This window comes from Battus philenor, unplaced genomic scaffold (assembly GCF_028537555.1).
Source record: "Battus philenor isolate CCGP_79_NKW_IND1 unplaced genomic scaffold, ilBatPhil1.0.hap1 SCAF_10, whole genome shotgun sequence".
Lineage (NCBI taxonomy): Eukaryota > Metazoa > Arthropoda > Insecta > Lepidoptera > Papilionidae > Battus > Battus philenor.
This window is the reverse complement of record NW_027181662.1, coordinates 13929038-13956134: the sequence shown is the minus strand read 5'-3', so window position 1 is coordinate 13956134 and position 27097 is coordinate 13929038. Positions and strand designations below refer to the sequence as shown.

The window sequence follows — 27097 nt, the reverse complement described above, 5'->3', positions numbered from 1 at the left end:
ACACACACACACATATACAATTAAAATCAATAACACTTTAAATGAGGCGTATAGAATCGAAAGTAGTTACCTTCTTTCATTTTTGATGTAAATGATTTTGATTCTTAAATGAGTTTTGGAATGGGATATATATATCGCGTCCCTTAGGTTGATGTTCTTAAGTAAAATTTGATACCTATTAGATTTAGTTGCATTGCAATTTTGATTATATAAGTCTCAAAATTATATCTAAGTTTTATAATTGCTTAGCAGAGCATATTTGAACGAATTGATGTTTCTTTCAATGTGTCATTGATTCAATATATCAAATAAATATGGTAACTCTAGTCAGCGCGGTATCAGGATGGGATCGTAAACAAATAAACCGTAACGTTCAGCTAGTTGGCAGTTATCAATAAGCAGTACGGACAATACAAATTGTACTGTAAACAAAAGATATGGCGAAATTAATGAGAGACAGTCGTCCATACAGACCAGAGGAGGCGTGTGTTTGATACGCAATAGTTTACGGATAAACAATAATTTTGCGACGTACTTTTAAACTGAGTAAGTTTATTTACTTTTGATGTAAGAATAACTTGAACTTTAATGTTTTGACTTGTGCATTAAAATTTAAAATCTTAGTGAACTTGAAGAAACTGCGAAAAGAAACATGGAAGCAAATCAAATAAAAATTAAGAATAATAATAATGAGTGAATATATACAAAGGGTGGAATGTGATGTATAAATTAAATGTAAACGATTGCTGTAAGAATAAGAAGGAAGAAAGAGAGGATATTTGTGAAGGATGAAAGAGAGAAAATAATCGATAATAATAGACCTGTTCTTAAAATAAGACAAGAACGAGAGGTTCCCCACCTACCTAGGTGGCTATAGAAAAGAAGCACTGGTGTTTACCGTCACCGACCAGACCCATCTTCCTACCCAACCAAATATTAAATTATCCCACCACTGCGACTTTACTTCGTATCAGATTTTGCAAATCTATGTAACCACAATTAATGTTAACAAAACGATTTTATTTAACTAAAAAAATATTTACATTTCATTGTCGTTGTAAGAATATAACGTAATAAAGTTAGTTTTAGATGATGGAAATCAGAAAAGAATGTGTTGAGAATCAAACGCCTGTACCTGAAAGAAAGAAAATGGAAACTGATCTCGAGGAGGCGTTAGAGCTGGCAGGTATATACATTCACTAATAGATACATTCACGGTAGATACATTCACTAATTTAAAACACTACATTGTTGGTGGGTGACTCTTGACGTGACTGATCATCATTATCATATTTTTAGACGTCGGACTTCCACTTCTGGACATAAACCTCTGCCATAGCCCAATAAGGCTAATTAAACTTTTGGTCGCAACATGTGGAACATGGACCAATATTTAGCCACTTCCACACATGCAGTGGTAGTCGTGCAACAAAATGCACCGCCCGCCAGCCCGCTGATAATAAATAACTTAACACAAGTTTCACCCCTCCACGGGGCATCTTCAGGAGTTGTGTTACACCGATTACGATTACTCTGTGCCAAACACAGAGTCAACTCAGACTCTGTGTTTGGTACTAATCGGTGTATGGTAGGTGGTGGTGCCCAGTGGAGAGGTGAAACATGTGTTGAGTGATTTAACGGTGGCAGTTGTGTAATTCGCAGTGTTTGCCGCATACGCATTTATCAGCGAGCTAGCGGGTGGTGCACTTTGTTGCACGACTACCACTGCATGTGCGGAAGTGGCTAAATATTGGTCCTTTTCTTACTTTGGCGTAGATGAGAAAAGAATGCGAACCACTGCTTACTACTACAGTATAAGTCTATATATTTATAAAGATAGGTCTATATATTTATGAAGATATAAGAATAACTTTTGATAGATCGTATTCGCTAAAAATAAATTTATTGGTATTGGGTTTCTTAGTTCACATAATTATGATAATACCTGCATAAATCATTATCTAATATTAATTTAAAATAAAACAAAATATAAAATATGAAGTGTAATCAATTTAAAAAGATCTTTGCTTTAATTTTCTTTACACAGTATATTTTTCATATTAATAGGTGCACTAAATCTGTGGTCAATATATAATGGGATAATTGATTTTAATGGACATATAAAGTTTTGTGTTCCTTTTTTGTATTGTCATTGACAAGTCTGCCGAGGAATATTCTTACTCCAAAGTTCACCAAGATGTCCACGTCTTTCCATTTGATAGGAACCCTACTCGCGACGTAACTACGTCCAATTGTAACTGAACATTGCTTCTAGGAAAGTTTTTCTAGAAAGTTCTTTGTTGCAGGGTTTGGAAAGTATCAATACTTCCACGGCACTGTAATGGTCTTTACTCTAGCAGCTTCACTGCTGGAGATAATAGGCTGTTCTTTCTTACTGCCGTCCGCCGCCTGCGATTTGGAGTTGCCAGACCACTTGAGAGGAATTATCGCTTCCATTCCAAATATAGGTAACGTGTTATATTACATTCTATATATACAGGATAATTGTTCATACGTGCCAAAGTCTTAAAAGGGTGCTTTTATAGCTAATATGCTGTCCATTAAGATTTAGAAATAAAAATAATGTAATAATAATACAGAAAGAAATAGCATTTTCGAAAATAGAATTACCATATATTTAAATTAATTATTATTTACTATCTATCCCTGCAGATTTTGCAATACCAAATGTTATATGGCATATTTCATAGTAATCCCTTTTTATAGGATGATTGAAAATAGGTGTAAAAGTTTTAAAGCCTTTTGTTGGCAAATGTATAACCTATCAATCTATATATGCTTGTTTTGAATCGACTACTTGTATCTATTTGTAAATGTAACATTTTTTGTATAAATGTTTGGTGTTATGATCAAAAAGTGATACATATAGTTTTAATATATCTCTTCTTAAAGTATTTTACATTCAAAAATTTTTGCGAAGTGAAAATCATGGGAAAATGTTGAAAACAATTTTTAATTTTTGCAATTTTTCTTTATTTTTTATTTATTTAATGGCACGTAAACCAGTCAAACACATAGAGTAATATAAAATAAACTTTATTAAGTACGTAATACCTAACATATTGTTGTTTAATTTTGGATTTACAATTAGATGATAGATATGAAATGAAGTTATGAATGTTAATTATTTTCGTTCCGGCAATCCTCCATGCGTCATATCGCCTTGAAGATATTATGACCATTTTGGAAATTTTGTCGCACACTATGATATGCCATGGTCTCACCTATGTCCGTGATCATGGTCGTTACCTTTCGATAATATTTTTAGCATTCACGCTCCATATTGCGGGCCACCACGGCTATGGATTAAATTCTGAATGCCGATTTGAATTCTGAAGCTAACAGTGGGGTGCTCGCTGTCGTTGTATTTGGGTCGTGTGAATTGTAAATATGTGAACACTTCTCTTTCAATATCTACTGTCTCTTATCCTCTGAGACAACGTAGTCAGGCGGTAAATTACTTCCACTTAACGCACATATAAAATGCATTCATTTAGCGCCTGCTAACCATCATGTTAAATTACAAGAATAAATAATTGCTATTTTTAATTCACAGGCATTATATTAACGGCTGCTCTCTGGGGCAGGGCGGCCGATGCTTTGGGAAGAAAACCAGTTCTGCTGCTTTCATCAGCGTTAGCCGGTTTCTTAGGCTTCATAGCAGCTTTTATGCCAACGTTATTAACATTCGCACTCTGTAAATTAGCTGGATCCTTCTTGTAAGTAATGATTTTTTTTATAAAATCGCAGGCACATCTGGCAGAAGAGTAAGTTTTATGGCAATGACTAGTCAGGTTGAATTTTGTAGAGCGTTGTCGTAATCATTACCAAGGTTATCAATGTTGCTCGAAGAATTGCTTGTCTCAAGTGGCATTGAACGGGACACATCACACGTGTATCTGACGACCATAGTGTAAATAGGCCTCTGTAAATGTATATATATATATGGACTACTACTGCATGTGCGGAAGTGGCTAAATATTGGTCTTTTCCTTACTGCGTCTATAGATGATAGGGCGTGGAATAAAACTGTTAACAACGTAGACAGCTAGTGATAGTACATATTTTTTTTCGTTACGTCACTTTTGTATAATAATATGTATTAAATGGACGCCAGATTTTATATAGCAGAATACCAATGCGTCAGTTTTTAATCAAATCATCTGATTTAGTTTCAATCTATTAATTTCATTGACGTTAAGTAAACCAGAAGCGGACAGATCGATGCCGAGTGAGAAGTTTTATATGCCGTTGTTTATCTTCGGGCATTGTTGTTCTGTTCTTTTTTGTCTCTAGAACTCATATCATATATTTCACCAGTATAACTTCTTGCTGGAGCCTTTATAATAAAATAAAAAGCAAATTTTAAAATACTTACCAGCTTGTCCTGCCCTTCTTCTCTTTGCTACGCATATGCCGGGGAAGTAATGTCGAGGAAGAAACGTGACGTGACTCTATTGGTCTGCAATGCTCTGATGATGCTGTCTGCTTCACTAACTCCAAGTGAGTTTTAGTTAATTCATCACCATCAATATCATTTCGACCCACAAGCCCATATTACCTTGTTAAGATCAGAACACGCTAGACAAAGACCTCGGACATATTTGGCAGTGGACGTTCTAGAGTTGAAATTATTATGATGATGATAAAATACAGACAAATTTAAACGAATTCTAAATAAAACATTTATTTAAAAATTCTTGAATAAAATAACTAATGTAAAATATAACGCATCATATATTTTTTATGTATATACAGGTGATTGGTTTGCATTCGATGTCAATTAACGTATGGTGGTAGGTTTTGCTACCTATTTCCAATCACCCTTTATAAATAGATTTGAAACTGTTTTTCCATGTGTTATAAACAAAAATAGAATTTTAAACTAGACAGAATTCTCTCTAACTTTATCTTTGAATTGACCAAAAACTAGTTTTTCCCTTTGAAGAAATTAAATATTTAAAAATATGATTTCAATGTCATTTCCTGTAACAGTTCTGGCATGGGCTGTGCTGTCAAATGATTGGAGTCACCTGAAGCCATGGCGATTGCTGACGATGATATACGCTTTACCCCTGATGCTCTCTGCTCTGGTTGTCACACTGATAAAAGAGAGCCCCAAGTATCTCGTTGCTAAGGGGGAAAACGACAAGGCTTTGGAGGTGCTGAGGCATATTTATTCTGTGAACACTGGATTGGAGGGTGAAACCTTTTCTGTGAGTAATGAAATTTAATGCGATTTTCCTTTAAAAGATAAAACAAAAGGAGATTTTTATTGTTAGCATAGCTTTAAATAAAATAGACAAGATATTATAAGGGAACCAATGTAACAATGGAAACTCTTGTTTAGCTATATACTGCGGTTTAATTTTGTGGTGGAGTTTAACAGGTTATGTAGGCAATGTTAGAGACAACACCTAACGAGCTGGAGCACAAAAATTAAGAAGCTTGGATAAAAAATAGACAGTTTATTTAAAGGTCATCCGCCTACAACTTCAGATGCACCAACGCCGTAATAAATTATTTGTCGTGCGATTGAAATAACTTGTTACATAAAACTTTCACCACTTATTTGTGCATATTGAACATTGATACAAAATTAATATAAGATAGTCTTTAATTCAATATTCCATCGAGCAATAAAGATTTAATAAAAATTCACAAACACAACACATATGTTACTTGATGCCGTTCGCCATTTTTATTTCATAATATTTTTAGGCGCGAGACGCGGTTTTGACAACCGCCTACAAATCATACGCCGCGCGTCCTTAGTTTTTGCGCATGCGTAGACCGATGGATTGACAGATAAGCGAAAGCATTTTGACAACTGTGATTATTTCGCTACAACTTGATCTGTGCTACACCTGGACTTTTATTTTCCATTCATTACCATTAAAAAAGTATATTAATTCTATGCACCCTATCATATGCTGTGTAGTGAACCCACACTACAAGACAAATGTTTCACTCAGAGATCGTAATGATAACTGGTGCTGCGTTGTCTGGTAGTAAGTACGGTGCTAGGGGCTAGGAACCAGACAGCCAGAAGCGATCATCTTCACGGACAAGACACCTCTACCGATGGACGTCCAATATAATGGATTGCGCTTCCGGCATTCACCGACTCTCCGCATCCTTAATTATGTCTTCGGTCCATCTAGTGTTGGACCTACCTACGCCGCGTCTACCGACTTTTGGTCGCCACTCGAAAATAATTCGGTCCCAACAGAATTTGGTTGCACGATCGATGTGCCCTACTGTCACTTCATACGAACAATTATTCGAGCAACGTCGATGATCTTGATTCTTCTCTGCGTCTCCTCATTTCGGATTCTCGCAGCGAAATTCCGAGGATGTCCCTATTATTACTTACAGTGTTATGTGACCTATCCCAGAGGTGGGGGATATCCAATAATTGCCACGCTGGTAGGTGGGCTGTCGATCGCAGTGTGGTATTATGGTACGCAGAGGTTGCTGCTACTCATCCTGTGGAAACTTGTTTATCAGAAGTGGCAACCCATTTCATACAGTATGAATAATAATGCGACATACGATCGCTTTTTAATGGAATCAGGCGTTACCTTACGGAAGTCCATCCTAAGTAAGAAAGCGACCAATATTTAGCCACTTCCGCACATGCAGCGGCAGTCACGCAACAAAGCAGGACTCTGTGTTTGGCACTAATCGGTGTGGCATAGCTCCTGAGGATGCCACGTGGAGGGGTGAAGCACGTGTTGAGTGATTTGACGGTGGCGATTGTGTGATTCGCATTATTTGCTGCATACGCATTTGTCAGCGGGCTGGCGACTGCCGCTGCGTGTGCGGAAGTGGCTAAATATTGGTCTTTTTCTTACATACGATCGCTAGTTTCAGTTCCTCAACGATAGGGCTATCGCTGCTCAACCGATAAATAGCAATTAATCTTCTAATGTTAACTTCTTTATGTATATATATATATAAATATATATATATATCTCAGCACATAGATGTATGTATAAAACAAAATTTACTGTATTAAATGTTTATCATCGTCGTTGTGATATTTTGTATTAACACATTCCTTTTTCAAATTAATTAATTTGATTGTCATTCTAGGTGACGCTGTTGAAAAGGTCAGAAGAAGAGAGTGAAAGAGATACAGAAGGAGACTCAGCACAGAGCGCAGGCGGTAATGTATCCTCTCTGCTTCGTCCGCCACATCTGCAACGGCTTAGTCTCCTTGGCTTCCTCATGTTTGGATTGTTTTCGCTGTGAGTATACAGTATGCTCAGTAGTTGTAGCCTTATAATAGAGAACTGAGGTTTGCGATCGTGATGTCTTGGATTTGATTCCTGGGATACAATGTACTGTAGATTGTATAGATTTGGCACGGCAAACTAGTTTCAAGGGGATGGGTAGCAACGTCCTCTGCGTAGCATAATACTGTTACGTACTGTGGATTCTGACTCGAAATTAAATACGACTGGATCACAAGGAGTCCTTTATTCACAAATCAGATCGTCACCTATCATTAACACAAGATATACTTCGTTTAGTCCAAACTTCGCTTCCAAATCAACACCCAGGGCAGTCTCGCTAAGCACGTCTCCGAAATATTCAAGATCAAACACGATTACTACGGTACAGCTATCTCTACTTTGGCTAAGGTAAATATCTGTTACGTACTACGTACAGTGAGTTCTAACTCGAAATGAAACACCACTGGTTCACAAGGAGTCTTTTATTCACAAATCAGATGGTCACCCTTTTTTAACACAAATAATACTTCGCTTAGTCCAAACTACGTTCCCAAATCGCTCAAGAAATCACTGTTCTAATAACTTACCAAATAGTTACTTTGTATCACTAATCGTAGATCTTATAGTTCGAAAAACAACACTTAACTTTCGACATGGGAATTACACCTATTTATACTACGAAGGTTCTAGTAACTTCGAGATAGTACTCGGTTAGAATTTCCGAGAACTGTATGCAAAAATCTATAAATAATTTCAAGGTCATGCGTGCTTACAGCACTTTTTGATCCTAGGGTTCCGTGTTTATTTTAGAGGGTTCTGTAGCTCGTGTTTTGTAACAATACCATACTGCGATCGAACATTCAACCTGTCAAGCGTGACAATTATGATATATCCCTCCATAGATATCATTGGGGCAGTTCTATGACTTGCAGGGGGGGGTCTGTGATCCAAACGACGATATGGTGATCAGTTATATTTATAAAAGTGAAAGTATTGTTCATTTGCTGTCAATAAATGTTTTGTACATCTTAAATAATTACACTTAAAGGGCCTGAAGCACCAGCAAGAGCAGTGTTAGAGACCACAAGGTAGACAGACGACATTGACGGAAAAAAAGGTCGCTCAATGTATGTCCTCAACTGGTCTTTTTGGACATTTCCGGGGTTGGCCAAGTCCATCAGGACCTTCTAAGATTAAAACGACGATGATAATAACAACAAACTTGCATTTATGTATTCCAGATTGAACGGCCTATATCTGTTCACGCCAGATACTATCAACAAAGTTCTGAACCCCACTAGTGCGGCACAGGGCACCATCTGTGACGTCATAAACTTGCAAGTGAATATTACGGTATGTACTAAATATATAAACATACATTGGTGATGATGTCACTGTACTCTTCATATGTTTGCTTTTTGATAGCAAGATGAGATAGTCCCTTTTTAAAAACTTTTTTTTGTATTCAATCTTCGAATATACAACGTGATTGCTTATAGGTGTAAAAGTTTTGAATTTGTTGAACGTATGGCTCATTAGTCAGCAAATAGCTTTAAAATTTTTAAACTTCCAATGAAAGAAAAGGACCAATATTTAGCCACTTCCGCACATGCAGTGGTAGTCGTGTAATAAAGTGCACCGCCCGCCAGCCCGCTGATAAATGCGTATGCGGCAAACAATACGAATCACACAACCGCCACCGCCAAATTACTCAACTCCTCCCCACCCTGTTTAATGTGCTCTCTGTGAAATAATATTACATTAGTTTAGTTTTTTATATTGGAATGCAAAAAGACAATAACTTCTGTCAATATAAAGTCGGCAGGGACTGTAAATAATAATGATTTTTATTTTACAGTTTAATTTAAAACTCTTTCAACTTTGTGTTATTTACAAATGAGCTGTAAATATATTACTTCATTGATTTGTATGTATTTTATACACTTAGGCGGTCGGTAAAGCATGCAACGACGCGATATCCACTGATACCTTCCAAATAATGGTGGCATCGACGCTGATATATGGAACGTTGGTGATGGTGATCAGCCTGAGCCCTGTGTCCAAGAAGATCCAGCTGATTGTCATGTTCTTGGTGGTTGGTGCAGCATGTATTACGTCACAGCTCGCTACAAACAGGTAGTACATTAGATTATTATATATTGGTTACAGTAATAATATAAGCACATGTCTCAAATAATTCTATTTGAAATATATGAAAGAGGTCTATATCCTGCTGAAATCGTCATTTCTGAAATAATGATGATGTATCAAATTGTAATGTTAAGATTACATCAATTATACCGCTTCCGATTATATGAAAGACAATAGATAAATTAAAAGATAAAATTAGTTTATTAAACATTAGAACTTTTGACAGAACTCTTATTGATCGTCAACTATATTATCTATTTTTTTTTTTTATGTATTTTATTATTGACTCTGCTTCGCAAGGTGTTATAGTTGTGTAGAAGAAGCAGGAAGAAACTCCACAACAACACATATTTTAATACAGATTTATAAAAATGCACTTTATCAAAGATAGCCTAGATTAAATGAAAATAATCAGGCGAAACAATTAAATAGGCAATAGTTATAATAAACTAAATAAAATTTATGAAGTTCACTGGATACAGGCCGCTTTTAGATGGTACTATGGGAAATATTTCAGAGAGACCTAAGCCCAGCTGTGGACGATTTACGGCTGAAATAATGACAACGAAGGATATTTGTGAAACTAATCGAAGAAAAAATTGTGTTTCTTTTGGGTTCTTCTTTTCTTGTACTTTTTATTTCATTGGTCTTTTCGTGCATTTTTTTGTGCATAAGTAATAAGAGATTAAAATACCTTAACATGACAAAAAGTGACAATATTATGGTATGTTTCTCAGGTACTTGGCGGGAATATCGATGTCGGCTTTTCAAATGTCTGCGCTTGGCATCGGGCCACTGACAGCTTACGCCGTGCATCTCTTTCCTACTAGTTTGAGGTAAACGGCAAGATATGTCTAATTATCAAAGGATTGTACAACACTATCACGACAAAGTATTAATAAGGTTTTTACCTTCCTGCCCTGAAAGATTATCATATCATAGAAGAATTACGTAGTAATAATTTCAATATTTTTAAATGAAAATTACGGAATTGCGCAACATCTCACATGTGCCGCTAGAGTTCAAACTTCTGTAAACAATGTTACGGTGTTAGTCAAATATAAGTTTCACGTAACTCAAGTTTCAAACATAAAGAGTTATCACCGAAATAATATCGGTGATGTCAGTCAAAGCTAACATCATCTCTTTTTAAAACGTTTCAAAAGTTCTTGATTCATCAATGCCTGATGACTTACATTCTTAAACGCAATGTATACCAAAAGTCAAATAATGTTTTACTTATAAACAAGTATTTATAACCTATCCTCCTTTCTTAAGATTAATAATAGGAGAATAGAAACAGAAGAGAGAATAGAAAAGGAATAATAATTTAAACAAACCACGACAATTAATTTACAATTACGTTAATTGACAATTATGTTACACATCACAATTAATAATTGTTAACAATCATATACTGTCATGTTTAGATATCTGAATAATCTAAAAGTAAAACTCAGCTATTTAATTTACAACTTTGCATTTATTGCGTGTGCAAATATGTATTGTAGCAAGGTTTTCCCACGTTTATAGTATTGTATGACAGGGATTAGTAACACGCGGCAATTACTAAAATTGTATTTTTTATCGACTTTCTCTCGTCGATATATTGTTATAAAATTAATTATAACAAAATGGCGGTAAATGTTAAACCAAAACATTTAATTAATAATAATTACAGAACAACACTGAGTGATGCACGACTAGAAAACTGATTTCTTATTATATTTACGCTCGTATTAAAAAACGAAGTCAAATTTCTGATTAAAATGTTCTAACCTTATTATTTTTATTATTCATTTTATTTTGGTTATTTTCATATTCTAATACTTATAAAAATTATTTTTTGTAAATTATTAATAAGTATTACATCATATTTTTAAATTTAAATTGACTCGTCGATCTTCCATTATTAAGGTTTCTCACCCCTGGTCTATAACAACGTCTAAGCTACTCATATGTGATATACACATGCTTGTTTACACAAGATTCATACAACTTGATATACAATAAACGTAAACATATTTATGTACATTTATGCACTACTACGATATATTTATACACTGTGTTTATTTGAATTTTAATATCATTTACTGATTGTTAATGAGATGCACCCTTATGTTTGTAACTGTCCTGACTGATCCCGTACAGGCAACTGATCTGTCACAGTCCAATAGAAATTATAAATAAATAAAACGTATTTCAGTGTGATCCAATGTATTAATGACAAATTGATCGCAAAATAAAAACTAGTTTGAATTTTTTTTGGGCTTTTCTAGAACTATAGATAATGGCGCGTTTGTAGGCCTTGTATGTAGCCTGTAGATGACTTGAGTAAATAAATAAATTAATAAATGATAAGATAAAAAACCTTTGGTCTTTCCATACCATGCTAAAATTGATGTTAAAAACATAAATTTTAGCTGAGATTTGTCATATTAGTTATTTAAAAAACAAAAACTCTTAGGACACAAAGAGAAAACAAGGGATCCTTAACCTAAATTAGATAATTAACTGATATGTTATGTAATGGATAATGTTAACCATGGTTGCACAGACTTATTAAAACTAGGGGGCATTCGGCCAAATCATGAACTGATGGCGGGCCGGCCGCCAGAAGTAAAGGTAATTAAAGACAATAAAGAATTGATAATAATTAGAATTCAATATTTTCCGAATGTACGAGAGTATTATTTTTGCTGTCGGCGGGCCACCAGTATTCGACCAGCGGGTCGCGGTCTGTGCATCCATGATGTAAACCATCACAAATGCTTACGAAAAAGTCGTCTTTAAAATGAAAAAAAAAATTATTTTTTTTATTTTCAATCTCTTTCAACCAGGGGTACAGCGGTGGGCGCAGTACTCATGTTCGGCCGCATCGGCTCCGTGGTTGGAGCCAACGCCGCTGGCGTCTTCCTCGCAACTTCCTGTTGTCTCACGTTCTACGGCTTCTCTTCTATGCTGTTCTGTGAGTTCGTTCATTTATTTTTTATCTTTTAAATGTTTAGCGTTATATTATATATATGTTATCCTACTGGGAAATAATTATCTTGTCAGAGTTCATAAAAAATTAAGCGTGTTTACGTATCAATACAATATAGATAATATCGCAATGATAAATATCGATTAAAAGCAAAGATAACTTTTCTATTTTGTGCATTGCAAGACTAGTAGATTTCGGATAGAATTAATTAAAAGCAGCCTGAATATATAGTAGCAATGTGTCTGGTTTGGGACAGGGTTGTTTCTTATCTGTACTAATTTTGCACAGTCTTTTTTTATTTTTATTCTCAACTATCATCCTTCACATAGTCTGTTATTCTATTCTTTCATACTACAATTCGATTTGTCTTTTTCTTCCATTCTGATTGCCATTTGTTCATCGCCTCATCCTTTTCACACATTTCTTAGTTTTCACAAAAAAAATTACATTAGTTTTTTTTATTTTTACTTACTATTAACATTGTCATGGTATACTTATTTTCTAATTTATTACAGATTTTTGGTTTTATATTTCATTTTATTATCATTTAATACAATTTATTTCTGCATTTTGTTGTTTCTATTGTCCAATATTAATTTCATTTTTGTTACTTGTTTGAAATTGGTTTCGCAAAATTTAAAAATGCTGGCAGCCTACTGTGTCCGTCATTCATTATTGAGGCGAGTAGTAATGTAATTATGTTATTTATTGTATTCATATACATGTATCTAATGGATTCAGGTGTTATTTTGCGGAAGTCTATCCTAAGTAAGAAAAGGACCAATATATAGCTACTTCCGCCAATGTAGTAGTAGTCGTGCAACAAAGTGCACCGCCCGCCAGTCCTCTCATAAATGCGCATGCGGCAAACGATGCGAATTACACAACTACAACCGTTAAATCACTCAACACGTGTTTACCTACGCGATCTCAAGTCTCAGTCCTAGAGGACGCTAAGCTACCATTGATCACTACTGGTTATAATTAACAAAAAACAAAATTAATCTTTTACATTTTAATAAGGCATTATTTTTTAAAACAATTAATTACATTTTCCTTGCAGTATGTGCGGCGCTGTGCACGCTCTTGCCGAAGGACCATCGAAATACAGGATAAGGAATCATTTGTTATTAGCAATAAGGATTATTTTTATAAATCTTTAATTAAAATTAGTATTAAAGTATTGTTATACATTCTTTTCTTTCTTTCTTATCCTTCCTCGAATGTAAATTTAGTGCGGATTTTCTATATTTCTCTACATTCATCCTCTTCGGTCTTTTATTTATTTTTTAATATAAATCCTGTTGAAAGCCTTAATTAAACAGTAAAGTTTCATTCTTGATCGATTATACATATATTTATATAAGAAAAATAAAGTATAGAAAGGAATTATAGAAAATTTGGTGTATAAAAGAAATAAAAGAATATGAAAGATACTGTGGAGGATAAAAGATTGTAGTGTGTGAAAAAATTATTTAATAGTCCCTGCTTACCTAAAACAGGGGTCATAGCAGAGGTCCCTAATAGCAGAGGACAATAAAAAACATTAAAATTTATTTTATTACATTATTATACGTGCGTAAGCATTCCACTAGGAGCGACGACATAGTTCATGGTTACAGGAACCGTGTGGCGATCGGAGAGGTTTATGCTTTGCAATGGGCGTTTATTGGTTGAAATGATGATAATGAAATGGTGATGATAAAATGATGATCATTTACATTCATCATTGATGAATGCTGTGAGAAAAATGCCAAAAGAGCCCAGTTCGATAGACACTTGAATCAGTTTGACCTCTTGCATCTTTTAACTTAAAGTTGCGATTGTTTTAGCTTGTTCTGAGATGAGAACTGAACAAATTCAGACGGATTTCATTTGTGGTTACTTTACAATGTTCTCAATACAGTGCTAGAGTAAGCTTTATTCTTTTCCAAGGTTTATACATAAAAATTATTATATATTTAATGGAACAAGGCGTTATTTTGCGGAAGTCCATTCTAAGTAAGAAAAGGACCAATATTTAGCCACTTCCGCACATGCAGAGGTAGTCGTGCAACAAAGTGCACCGCCCGCCAGCCCGCTGACAAATGCACATGCGGCAAACAATGCGAACTACACAACTGCCACCGTCAAATCACTCAACACGTGTTTCACCCCTCCACGGGGCATCTTCAGGAGTTATGTTACACCGATTAATGCCAAACACAGAGTTTTTGAGACAATTATTATAGAATTTTGAAGATTTGTATAAATATATCGCAATTTTATGAAGACATGCGTATTAATAAAAAATAAATATTTTTTTTTAATTTTGCTGCTATATCTTATATTGCGCTATATTATATTGGCATCTAATATCATATAAATTGGAAAACATACATGTTTGTTACATTCATTTCGGTCGTCGACATTGTTCTGATAATAAATAAAGAATCCCAATCGAAAAACATTCACTCATGTTATCAAAATAAGACAAACTAATAACATATTTATGTTGTTTCGAAACTGAATACACGATTCAAATTATTTGCAGGGGTTAAAATTCGCAGAAGGCAATATGTTTGCAATTTCTTTTTTAGATATTCAATTTAAATTTCTTTTAAGTTATTAGTGATGATTCACTTAGTTATTAGTGACTCTTTCATTTAATTTAATATTGTTTATTGTGCACTTTAGAAACTATATACAAACTTTAATAATATTAAAGAAAAAAGTACAATAGTAGGTTTTATCACATGATGCAATTTCTTCGAGACAACCATAGTATGGAAACAGTAGAAATATAAATAACGGGTAGTTAACGTGTACAAAACATACAGAAATACATGTATATAGCATATATTATAATAAATACGGTATAACCCATATAACTCATTTAATAGGAATCATATTAAAAATATGGTGTTCAACTTGCGGATGGCAATAAGGAGCTAGGATAAGGAAGTGGTCGCACGAAACCTAATTTTAAAAACTGAACATTGTTGTCGTTAAAAACAAACAAGACACCAATGAATTAAAAAGAATAATCATAATAATTATTTACCCTAATCTTATTTTTAAATAGTTTACGATTTAAGTTAGTAAATAGATTAAAAGAGTAAACACTGTAATATGTAGAAACGAGAGAAAAAAAATCAGAAAAATTAAATCACGGACGCTAATGTCTATTGAATATTTAATTATAATATATATATATATATGTATATATATATACATATGTACATATATATGTATATATATGTATATATATGTATATATATATATATATATATATATATATATATATATATATATATGTATGTCCTAATAACATTAAAACATTATATTAAAAGATATGAATAAAAAAACACATTGAGTTTTTTAAATTTTAAATTACATTTGCTAAAAAATTTGCGGACAGCTATATTAAAATTATTAAGTATATAGAACCTCTTCGCGTCGTAATCCTCATTGCTGAAGGTTTTGTATCCGTCAACTGATACTTCCTTAAGGACGGTTTTCTTAAAAAATTGTTAAAGGTTGGATTAAAACGTACATAGATAATAGACATACAATTTCATCATCACCATTAATTGGTAAATGTGAATTGAATTGTGAGGTGAATTTGAAAACAGAATTCCGTAAATTTGAAATAAATAAGATGTCAGATGAGCGCTATAATTTTATTTATATGGTCCCCATTTTTGATTTTTATGATATCGAAACATTGTGTATGTTTCGATAGTAATATACTTTGTCTTTAAAATCGATATTAGTTCAAATAGGATATTGGATTAACTATATGAGATATAGTCTTTTTCTTTGATGTAACCAAACTAGGACAGTCGATGTTGATTTGTATAATATCTTACGTAGCGTATGACATACGGAACCACAAGGAAATCGAATAGATCGATATTTCCAAGGCAGGTCGTGATCGTGGGTCATGAATTTTAAGAACGTCGCGTTCAGTTTTGCATTTAGGAACGCACCTAAATTAAATTTTAACATGCCTTTTTCAGGTTCAATTTTCAAATGCTTGAGGAATATTTATTTTATTTTACTCTATATAAGGAAGTAATAAATAAAACATAAAAGTATAAGTAATGTATAAGTGAAAAGAAAAATGTTCTTTTTACTATTTTCGACGTGTTTTTTTATTTGTTTTTCTTCAAACAACCTTCCACGTGTCTAAACGAAAATATTTTTTTTCTCAAATCATTCGATCGAAATTTATACTTACCAACACATGATTAATTAATATATTTCTTACAATTTTGAAAGAAAAATATATTCCAATCATTATTACTCAGCCGTACAATATACATTTACATATTTTAAATAATTTGCGCCGTGCCCTCTTTACGAGAAGAAATTTGTGTCCTAACAGTGGTAAACAAGTCGATAACAATAGGAAAGACGCAATAAACAAGGAATATTGCAAAAGCCATTAAACGCTACACAAGGAAAAAAATCTAATTCTATATTCATAACTTATTTATACAGGCCTTCGGAACTTTAGTATCGCATGCGAATAATTACAATTAACTGATTGCAAAATTTTTTCAAAATAATAACTATCTATGAAGTGTCTGTTTTAAATGTTTCAGGAAGATGATAAACACGATCATTGGTTTTAAGAAGATTTTACATTCACACTTTACGAAGTGAAGCTGTAAACAGAATGAAAGCTGGCAGCCGGCACTGAACGTCATGGACAGGTTTCAACAGACTTATCAGCGCTGGTTTTGTGCTTTGTATAAACACTCGGCGCTTATTACCAGCGCAGATTAATCCCGCTGACTGGCTCATACAAGCATAAAGAAAAGATAACATATCAACAATCAGAACGGAAAACATATTATGTATTTTTAATTTAGCATTTAACAACACGCACCCGAGACATTTAGCTGAAATAAGTAAAAAGACGTATCGAGTATAGATTTGAGTAAGTGTATAGAGAGAAAAAATAAATTAATGAAACTTATTTCAAAGTGATTATACAAGTTGCTTCGAAATAGGTGCAAAAATGTTAAAGTTTTATGCTGGCATATGACCTATACATGCACGCTTCTGCAGTTTTTACACCAGTAACCAACCATTCTGTATAGTATGCATTAAAGTATAAAGATCGCAGATTTAATCACCGGTATTCCTAATATCATTTCTATTCTAACTTAGCAATAAATATAAGGAAGTATATACATGTATCTTCATGTTAACAGATAAAACAAATTAGTTATGTGAATTTATTTTTAGATTAGTTGTTTGTTATCTGTTGTGTATTTATTATCTTTTAAATGTGAACTAGAATTTGAGTAATTTATGTGTTGTAACAGGATTATAAAGAATACGACACACTTTGTAATATATTGTATTGGTTAATATTATGCAATTGTTAGGATTTATATAAGTGAAATAAAATTATCCTACACCATGGTTACGTAGAGAAAATCGTCGTGAAAAACTATGTAAAGTTTAGTTTCAAAATTTTAAAGATATTGGTTTATCTTTTTGGAAATGCAGCTGTACGTGATTAATTTTGAATAAAACAAATGGTGTAACTCATCTATTATCATTATCATTTTAGACGTACGCGATTCACTGCTGGAAATAGGCCTCCCAACATGATTACCAATAAGTTCTAGTCAAAATCAAAATGGCTATATTATAAAAGATCATTACAATAATCTATAATCATCTAGTAAAATTAAGTTTGTGTTAGTTCGTAAAGCGCCATCTACCGAAAACTAAAAAACTTAGACCGATTTCATAAGTCATCTTTAAGAGGAGCTTCTTGGACCATGAGGTCCACCCAGCAACTTCCCATGACCTTAAAGAGTGTCCGTCTACCTTGTGACTCCGTGATGTTCACTTCAGAACCTTCAGGCTCCAAGGCTATTTGTTCTGCGTGCTATATGGCATGGCCATTACCAGGACCTAGCAATATTTACATATGTTTTATAGTTACTCCATGACAAACTATACATTGTAAAAGTTTATTTTAGAAGAATTCAACCTTTAATAATAATATCAAGAAACAACTTAATAAATGTCATTTAATTAAAACTGGGCCGAGGTTTTATTCTATTTTTAATCACGTCGCCATTTTTATTATTAACTAATTATATAACTGATGTACTTGGTCCAAAAATATAATATTGCCGATTAAGAAGAGTATATACATACATGCTATGAAATCCATGTTTCGATGTCTTTAATTCAGTCCATTGAAAATCAATAGGGCTCATGTCCAACTGTGGACTTAATACGGTTGAAATTATAATGATTACGACAGTAAAGTGAAGTTTATGTTCACCATAAAAGTCACCAGAAAAAGCCTCGATTCGAAGGTCTAGGGGATCGAGTTACGAAACTAGGAGGCAATCAGATTTAAGTGAAAATCATTATGTATTACTGTGTTCCACTGTAATATTTATTACCCTATGTCCAACATTCACAGACATAATTATTATTAAGAAAGAAATGGACCAATATTTAGGCATTTATTTAATGGATTCAGGCGTTACATTGCGGAAGTCCATCCTAAATAAGAAAGGACCAATATCTAGCCACCTCCGCACATGCAGTGGTTGTCGTGCATGAAAGTGCACCGCCCGCCAGCCCGCTCGTAAATGCGCATGCGACAGACAATGCAAACTACACAACCGCCACCGTAAATTCACTCAACACGTGTTTCACCCCTCCACGGGGCATCTTCAGGAGTTGTTACACAGATTAGTGCTAAACACAGAGTGAGCTCTGGCTTTATTTTTTACTTAGGATGGACTTCCGCAAGGTAACGCCTGATTCCATTAAATATAATTATCAAAATCGTGTGTTAATAGCCTTATGAAACGTAAAATTTTATATCTCCATATGTCGAATATTGATATGGTGTTATTGAATTACAAATTCTTGTGTAATATACGTTATGTATTTATTTATCATCTAATCTGTCTTCTTCATCATTATTTCAACCTTAAGATATCTACTCCTTGACATAAGCTTTTCCCAGGATCAATGTTATCTGTCCTTCTTGTAGATGGACGCCTTGCGCTGCCCTTGTAGATCCATGGTCTTCAACCCAAAACCTTAGAAACACAGTGGCCATCTGTTCTGCACGTTATGACCTGCCTACTCCTATTTCAACTGCACTTTAGTCAAGTTTGGGTCTTATTAATCATTAAACTTTATTACAGTTTAAAGTCCAGGTTGAAGATTTTTTTGATTCCATTCCTTAATATTCATAATCGAAATATTTTTGACATATACGATCTAATTCTTTAGTAATATTAAAAAAAAGAATAATAATATATAAATTTATCACATTAATAGTGGTAATTTTCAATTATTAACGAATATATGTGTGTTGTTTTGTAAAACATGTTTTAATTTTTTAATAATTTTATATCTAACTAAACGTAACAAAGAAGATGAATGTATCTTTTCAGCCAAAGGATGCAGCATAGCTCTCCTTCAAAGATCAACACGGTGACTAACGACTTCCCGAATTTCACTGTGTCGTCGATCCAGCCAGTACAAACATTGACACATAGTATCAATCAACATACAGTGTTAAGAAAAAGTGACAAAAATACGTGTAATGTAATAAGTGTATAATATAATAATAATGACATAAATATAAATAACAATAAAAATATGCCGAAAATAATTATGATTTATTAATTGACCAACATTAAAATCGTTGAATTATATATAAATAGTTTATTGCTGCTATGATACGTAGATATAAAAAATGTGCGGAAATTTAAATGCAGGAGTGGAATTAGATTACTGTGATATATAATTAAAATTAGTTGTATTAATTAAAAGGTAGATAGATCAAAACAACATAATGGAGCATCCGTTTTCAGATATAAGGTAAAACAGATATAATGAGTGTAACTGGAAAGACAACAGTCAATAGCAAATCATAAAACTGAGCCGAGGACGTGAATGGCGTTAGCGTTGCGGATATATTGTGAAATCTGTGATTAAAAAAGTTACATTAAAAAAGGTTAGTGCGATTTAGTTATAATGTACAAAATAAACATAAGTTTTATTTATAAAATTCTTAAAAACTTATTTTTTATTTAAAATATATAGCACGTCGAAAAATTCTAAAAATGAAATTAAATTACTTTTTAAAAATATAATTTACAGATTAAATACAAAATGTATACTTTTACATTGAAACATACATAAGTTTTAAATATTTACAACAAAAATAAACATCGTGTTTTATTTTTTATATGATTTTATTAAATTCAAGTGACATATTTGTTGACGACTTAAAGATTTTTAGCAAAAAAAAATATATTGTTATAAGTCTTGTAGACTTATAACGTAAAAAATTATTATAACAAATTAAATCATAATTACCTTTATTTATAAATATTTATAATATTATAAAAAACTAAATGACATTTAACCAAAACATTTAGATTTTTCCTACGTGGAATATGGGAAACAAATTGTTTATAACGCGAAATTTTTTTAATAAAAAAAGTTCTGAAGTTTATTTGTTGGCAAAAGAGAAATATAAGAAATATTTTTACATGTTCAGGAGTCGTATCAATACTTTATTTACATTAATATAATAGAATATCTATATTACTTTTCAAAAATTTAATTACATCATTTTGCGTGTGAAACGTAAACATATTTTACACGCGAAAGTTATGTCAAAGATAGAATAAACAATAATATATAATAACTCTTTTAATCATTTAAAAAAAGAGATCCTAGTTCAATTTACTTGTTTAAAAAAGAAATCATTAATATTTTAGGGCCACTACGTAAAAACCAGTATCTTTCCATATTTTAAATAAATATTTTTTATTGTAAAAATCGATTCGAAAGCAATTATTTGACATTAATTTGTATTATGTTAAAAACATGATCGATATAGTACCTTCGTCTACATTAATTATTAAAAATGATTACCTTTTTTTACTTTTTTGGGTAAAAGGTCGGCGACGTCTTTTAAATTCAAATGAAAAAAAATTTTATTTAACTAACGGTGGATTACTTATTTTAATAGCACCGTTTTTGGGACCTCCCGTTAACTATTAATAAAAATTAAAATTAATGATTCCGGTACCAAAAATTATTATTTTTGGGACAGGGACTTTGATTTCACAAAATTTTTCAGTATAGTTTTATTTTTTTTTCTTCTATCGTCAGTCACAATATTTGGCATTTTGTCTGCTTCCTTCTCACTTTCTTTTATTCTTATTTCCTTTATTTATATACTTTTATGCATCACTTTACATGCTTCGCCTCAATTCCATTTTCTTTTACAATTCTCATTTGATTTTTTAAGCTATTAATTTAAAATTTTAATTTTTGAATATATTATTTTTCTATATCACAGTTATTTTTATATACTTGTTAGATTACACCTCTTGTCGACGTCAAGTTTTCTATAACCTATTGGCATAAAATGCCACAAACCTGAGAAAAAACGAGCTAAAGAAACTCAACGGGACTATATTTTCAAATATCATGAAACTACCTTAATATTGTATTTAATCACATCGTTTTAAAGACACGTGCTAGCCTTTCAAAGGCTATATGTTAACCCTTTAGTACATAAACTTTCTTGGACATTTTTTTTACTTTGCAATGGTAGCTTTGTCTTGAACACAGTTCAAGGCTATCTTTTTTTTAATCATGCCACACTTGATCCTTTGTCGATAAGCATTTAGGATAAAACAAATTAGTCAAGCACTATTCAAACTTAAAGATCCCTTCGATATATTTGAATATTGTATTGTAAATTGGACATATATTATACATACACATAGGATATATATACATAATATTTATGTGTTATAATGTAATGTTAATAAGAGATTATTATCTTGTTTAATGTTACAATAGTTATTGATAATGTCAAGCTTTCGGGCATCGGGATCGCTTTGCTAAAGTAATTTGGACAGTCCGAATGGGGTCCAATTTTGGAATCTCTTTTTCCTGGTCGTTCCAAACTACCTTAGAGGTTTACGGTATTTCAATCGTATAAAAAATTACTGTAAAACACGCGAGTCTTCAGAGGGAACCCCCAAACTTATTTATACAATAGCCCCCAGTCCAAGGAAAGGTTGCCACAATATTTTTAATTCGACGTTTGTCCATTACTGAGTAAAATAAAGATGTGAACAAAGCAACGGAAAGAGCTGTGTATGTATATATATATATATATATATATATATATATAATTTTGTAATCACTTGTATACGTAAAAAGATTAATACGTAAAAAAATAGAATCGAATTTACCTCCGCTATGTAATATCAATTTTATTAGCGTAAAGCGTCGAAACTTCGAAATGCATTAATCTTCAAAGCATTGACAACAATCTGTTTTTTTTTATTAATTAGTTTCTTTAGAAGGGCCTTATTAGTTTCTTTAAAATTGAAATCTGGCATTATCCACTTGATGGATACAAGTATTATAATTTTTTTTTTCAATTTATAATTTACCTTGTCTTTTAATTAGATATATTTCATTTCTGTAATAAATACAATTAATTATCAATTTTAATCGTCCATTATACCGCAAAGTTTGAAAACGAAAGACTTTGACTGATGTGTGTTGTCGGTGATGAAATACGGATCCAAGACGTGGTACCTTACAATGGGCGTCATAAGAAGATCACTGTTCACCCAGAGAGCAACGGAGACTGACGTAGCTCGAAGAATTGATCGTTGGAAGTGGCAGTAGGCACATAGCTCGTGCAACCAAATGCCACTGCATGTGCGGAAGTGGCTAAATATTGGTCCTTTTCTTACTTAGGATGGACTTCCGCGAGGTAACGCCTGATTCCATTAAACAACCAAATGCCGTTAGGGCCTAGAGTGGCGACCACGAGGCGGTAAATGCGGCGTGGGTACACCCCCCACTAGGTGGACCAACAATATAGTAAAGGATTTAGAAAGTCCCTGCTTGTAGGCAGCGCTGAACTGGTCATCGTTGCTATTGGCGGAAACCTATGCCTTGCAGTAGGCGTCCAATGGTGAAACGTAGAATACCGTATTATAAATGTATAAATCACTCTCAAATAGAACCATACATTGACCAAAAAAAACAATCAATTTATTATAATATCTGCATTAATTAAGAACCGTATCACATTTATTAATGCCTACCTTAGTAGTTTAATAACAAGTGTAGATTACTCAATACATAAAAAAAATATATATAAAATCGAAAGTCTTCACTATAAACAATTCCAGATGGATAGTAAAGTAGAGAATGAATAAAATGAATTTTTAAAGACAGACATTAGCATTGCACTGATCACTCTTTACAAGGATCTAAATTAAAAGTAAATGAAAAGTAATCTCTCTTGAATGTCGTAAAATCATTAAAGATATTATACCACAAGCAATTCAAAGTCACAATTTCTATTTCAAAGATCACAAAGCTGGCCGCTTCCAACCAGTACCATTCTAAATTTATGGGGGAAGTATAGACTTGGGTATAGATCTAGCAGCAGTTTTATCGATATTTATAGACTTTATTTATCGTGACCTCTTGTGTACTTCATGGGAAAAATGCAAATTTGAACTACTCTAGAAAGGATCAGAGGAAGTAGAAAATCTTCAACTTGTAGCTACGAGATTTATCAAACATCTTCTTGATCTAAGAAGAGCTTTAATAAAGTCATTGCTTCATTAATAAAAAAGTTGATTTGATTTTAAAACGTACAATTTTTAAATTTGAATTTAGATCGTTCGTCGCAAAACATGTGGTCCCTGGCGTATGTCTTAAAGATCTCATATTTTCGGTCTTGAACGTGTTAAACTCTACTTAAGACTCCGACTTACTTCTGCAATATCTTTAATAGAGCAGTAGATTCTCTTAAAAATTTATTTATACAGTAATAGGATTTTTATACACGTTTTTGTTTATTCAAGTCCGTAAATTTATTATAACATAATTTAAAGACATGTTCACATGTATAGTACCGTACAATGCGGTACAAAAAAAGAGCTACTAGTTTTATTGAGCCTGAAGAGAGGCATGTATTATATAAAAGTACATAATGCTATTGCAGAAGTAATTATTGAAGTTTAGCTAGAAGTAAATATTTGTCAGCAGTTGCCGCGTGTTCGAAGTTGTTTTGATAGTCTAAATACGTCGGCCCCAAGCGGCGGATTAGTCTGTATCTAAACACTCTGCATGCGTAGATAACCGTGAAGATACGGAGTGTTTACGTGAAGTTTAAACGGAAAAGCACCGACCTAATGCAGAGTGACGAACCTCTCCATGTTGTTTATTCAAGCCTAATGATGAATAATAAGGCTTACGTCACAGAAAGAGTAGATATTGTTATGGCTATTTATTCTATATTTAGCCAGGCTTTTTTTACCGGACTTTTTTTTGACCGGACATTGATTCGTAGAATGTACATCAATTGAGATATGGGTCAGCAAGTTTTGATCACAACATGTTAGAGTATGCTACTGTTTAGTATTTGATTTTATTGTACATTTAAACAAGAAGATACAATGTATAACTGCGAACTAAATGTCGAAAACATTTTACTAGTGTACCATATGAGCGGTGCAGGGATAAATTAATTAAGACATGTAAAATAAAAACCAGATGTAAATATACTAATGACTACTCATAGGGTTTAAAGAGTGAGATGGTCGAAATATCAGTCAATAGCGCGAAGTACTATAATGTGTATGGATAAAGCAGGTCAGCTCTCATAGATCGAAGCGCTCCCAGGAATAAAGTACTTAAATGAAATCGCATAGAAATATCGGTCAGAGAGTGTGCGACAAGGAGATTCGAAGACGAACGCAAAAAGCAGAGATTTTTTGAGTTAGTTGACCAGAATATGGTAGAATAGAAATGTAGTAAAAAGTCTGACATTCTCAATCTTCTTATACGCATCTCAATCCTGGATAAGGATGGATGGATGGAGTGCGGATGCACAGCAGACTGAAGAAAGATCGACGCTTATGAAATGTGGAGCCAGCAAGAGTGGACCACCAGAAGAAACAACAAATCTCTTCTTGACCAACTGCATATAACGAACAGACCATCCACCATCTCCAACAGCGGACTCTGGGCTACTATGGCCACTTAACTCGGAGGCAACCACAGAGTCTCCATAATCAGGTTGTCATAGGAAAATTAGAGGGAAAAATACTAAGAGGGTGATCACCAACCTTTTGGGCGGACTCTGTGTGGTAGTGACAGACCCATCAATAACGAAAGCATTTGGACAAGCAGGTATTAAAGACCAGTGGAGGCAACTCGATGGATCCTTGATTAAGGCTTTGCAGGAAGAGTGTGACCTTCAAAGACGAACGATCAAGAAGAAGTATAAGAAATATAATAAACAATATTTAAAGATATGTCTATGTGTATATACGTATACTATTTATTGTTTTTATTTGAATAGATCACTTTCAAACCGTCAATCAACATAAAATGTCAGCACTGTAGTCCTTACAGGAAGCTACCACCAGCTCGGAAGGCAGTTCTGCTGAAGAGCCGAGGAACTCAACGGTTTCTCTTTACAAATATTATTTTATAATGTACTTGCCATCAATAAGCCTTCCTTATATGTAGATAATAAATAATAAAATTCAATTACTATGATTGAACTACATACGAACCTTCGCTTTGAAGGCAGGAGAATTCTTGATCATATTAATATCGAAAGCATACACGCTCCGGAGAACTTTATATTATATTGCGAAGAAGGAGTGGGTAAAGTCAATATGTATGTGAGAGACATTTAAACAGAGTCTCTCTGTGTTTGGCACTAATACGGTGTAACATAGCTCCTGAAGATGCCCCGTGGAGGGGTGAAACGCGTGTTGAGTGATTTCGCGGTGGTAGCTGTGTAATTCGCATTGTTTGCCGCATACGCATTTCTCAGCGGGCTGGCGGGCGGTGCGCTTTGTTGCACGACAACGACTGCATGTGCGGAAGTGGCTAAATATTGGTCCTTTTCTTACATTTAAACAGGTTACACGAGAAGTAATGTGTTTCCCACGTGTTCGATATTGTCGATCCAGGCAGCAGCTTTAAGGAGGCCTTGATAATCATTGGCGTTCATCTTTACTAACTTGATACCTTTACCTGTCTAACCTAATTATTAATAACTCTACCAATAATGCTTCAGGAGCACGTTCGAGAAATTTTTTGTTATTCCGTCTTAATGAACCTAAACAGGCTATAATGAGATTTTCCTGCTATACCTGTCCCTCTACGGCATATAAATTCACTACAATTTTTGCTCGGAGCTGATTGCAGGTATACGAAGGCATCCTTGCGCTGGTATAAACTTTCAACGACCAGATTCGTCTCTACCTAATCAAACCATAAATGTTTCTATTAGTACAATTTATTAAATATATAGTTAAGTATAAAACAATTGATTTCAGACAATTACAATTATAATTACAATTTTTAGTTTATAACAACGTTTAATAGTCAACAACACTCGACATTACTTGTAAATATATTAAACTCAATGATTATTCATCTCAAAGCTATGAGACGTGCACTATTAAATAAAGAAAAAAATATAGCTGATTTTAATGAAGTAAAATAAAATAATTGGTTAAGGTTGTCAATGACTACGTTTTCTGCTGTAACACTAATACCTTTTCTTGACGATTTCCTTCATCATTTGTAAACAACTGTAATGTTACACAATAACAACTGTAGAGGAGATAATTAATTT

At 33.2% G+C, this 27097-nt stretch overlaps 1 protein-coding gene across 2 annotated transcripts; it reads left to right on the top strand.

Moving 5' to 3' along the window:
- Window positions 1–471: 471 nt before the first annotated feature.
- On the top strand, window positions 472–13579 carry LOC137923460 (synaptic vesicle 2-related protein-like). 2 transcript variants are annotated; one of them, XM_068766722.1, is made up of 12 exons: window positions 472–546; window positions 1084–1186; window positions 2307–2468; window positions 3578–3740; window positions 4403–4524; window positions 5017–5237; window positions 7120–7274; window positions 8504–8615; window positions 9211–9398; window positions 10151–10249; window positions 12254–12381; window positions 13460–13579. In XM_068766722.1, exons 2-12 carry the CDS (start codon window positions 1090–1092, stop codon window positions 13510–13512), a joined length of 1500 nt encoding a protein of 499 aa, XP_068622823.1. In that variant the 5' UTR covers window positions 472–546; window positions 1084–1089; the 3' UTR covers window positions 13513–13579. The 2 variants fall into 2 exon arrangements, with proteins under 2 accessions (XP_068622823.1, XP_068622830.1); XM_068766729.1 differs by having other exon boundaries at window positions 485–546; window positions 1080–1186.
- The last annotated feature ends 13518 nt before the right edge of the window (window positions 13580–27097 follow it).

Coding starts and splice junctions, on each gene's coding strand:
- LOC137923460 (XM_068766722.1), top strand. CDS start 1,090: ATGATGGAAATCAGAAAAGAATGTGTTGAGAATCAAACGCCTGTACCT. Junction 3,741..4,402: donor AAATTAGCTGGATCCTTCTT/GTAAGTAATGAT, acceptor AATACTTACCAG/CTTGTCCTGCCCTTCTTCTC. Junction 8,616..9,210: donor ACTTGCAAGTGAATATTACG/GTATGTACTAAA, acceptor TTATACACTTAG/GCGGTCGGTAAAGCATGCAA.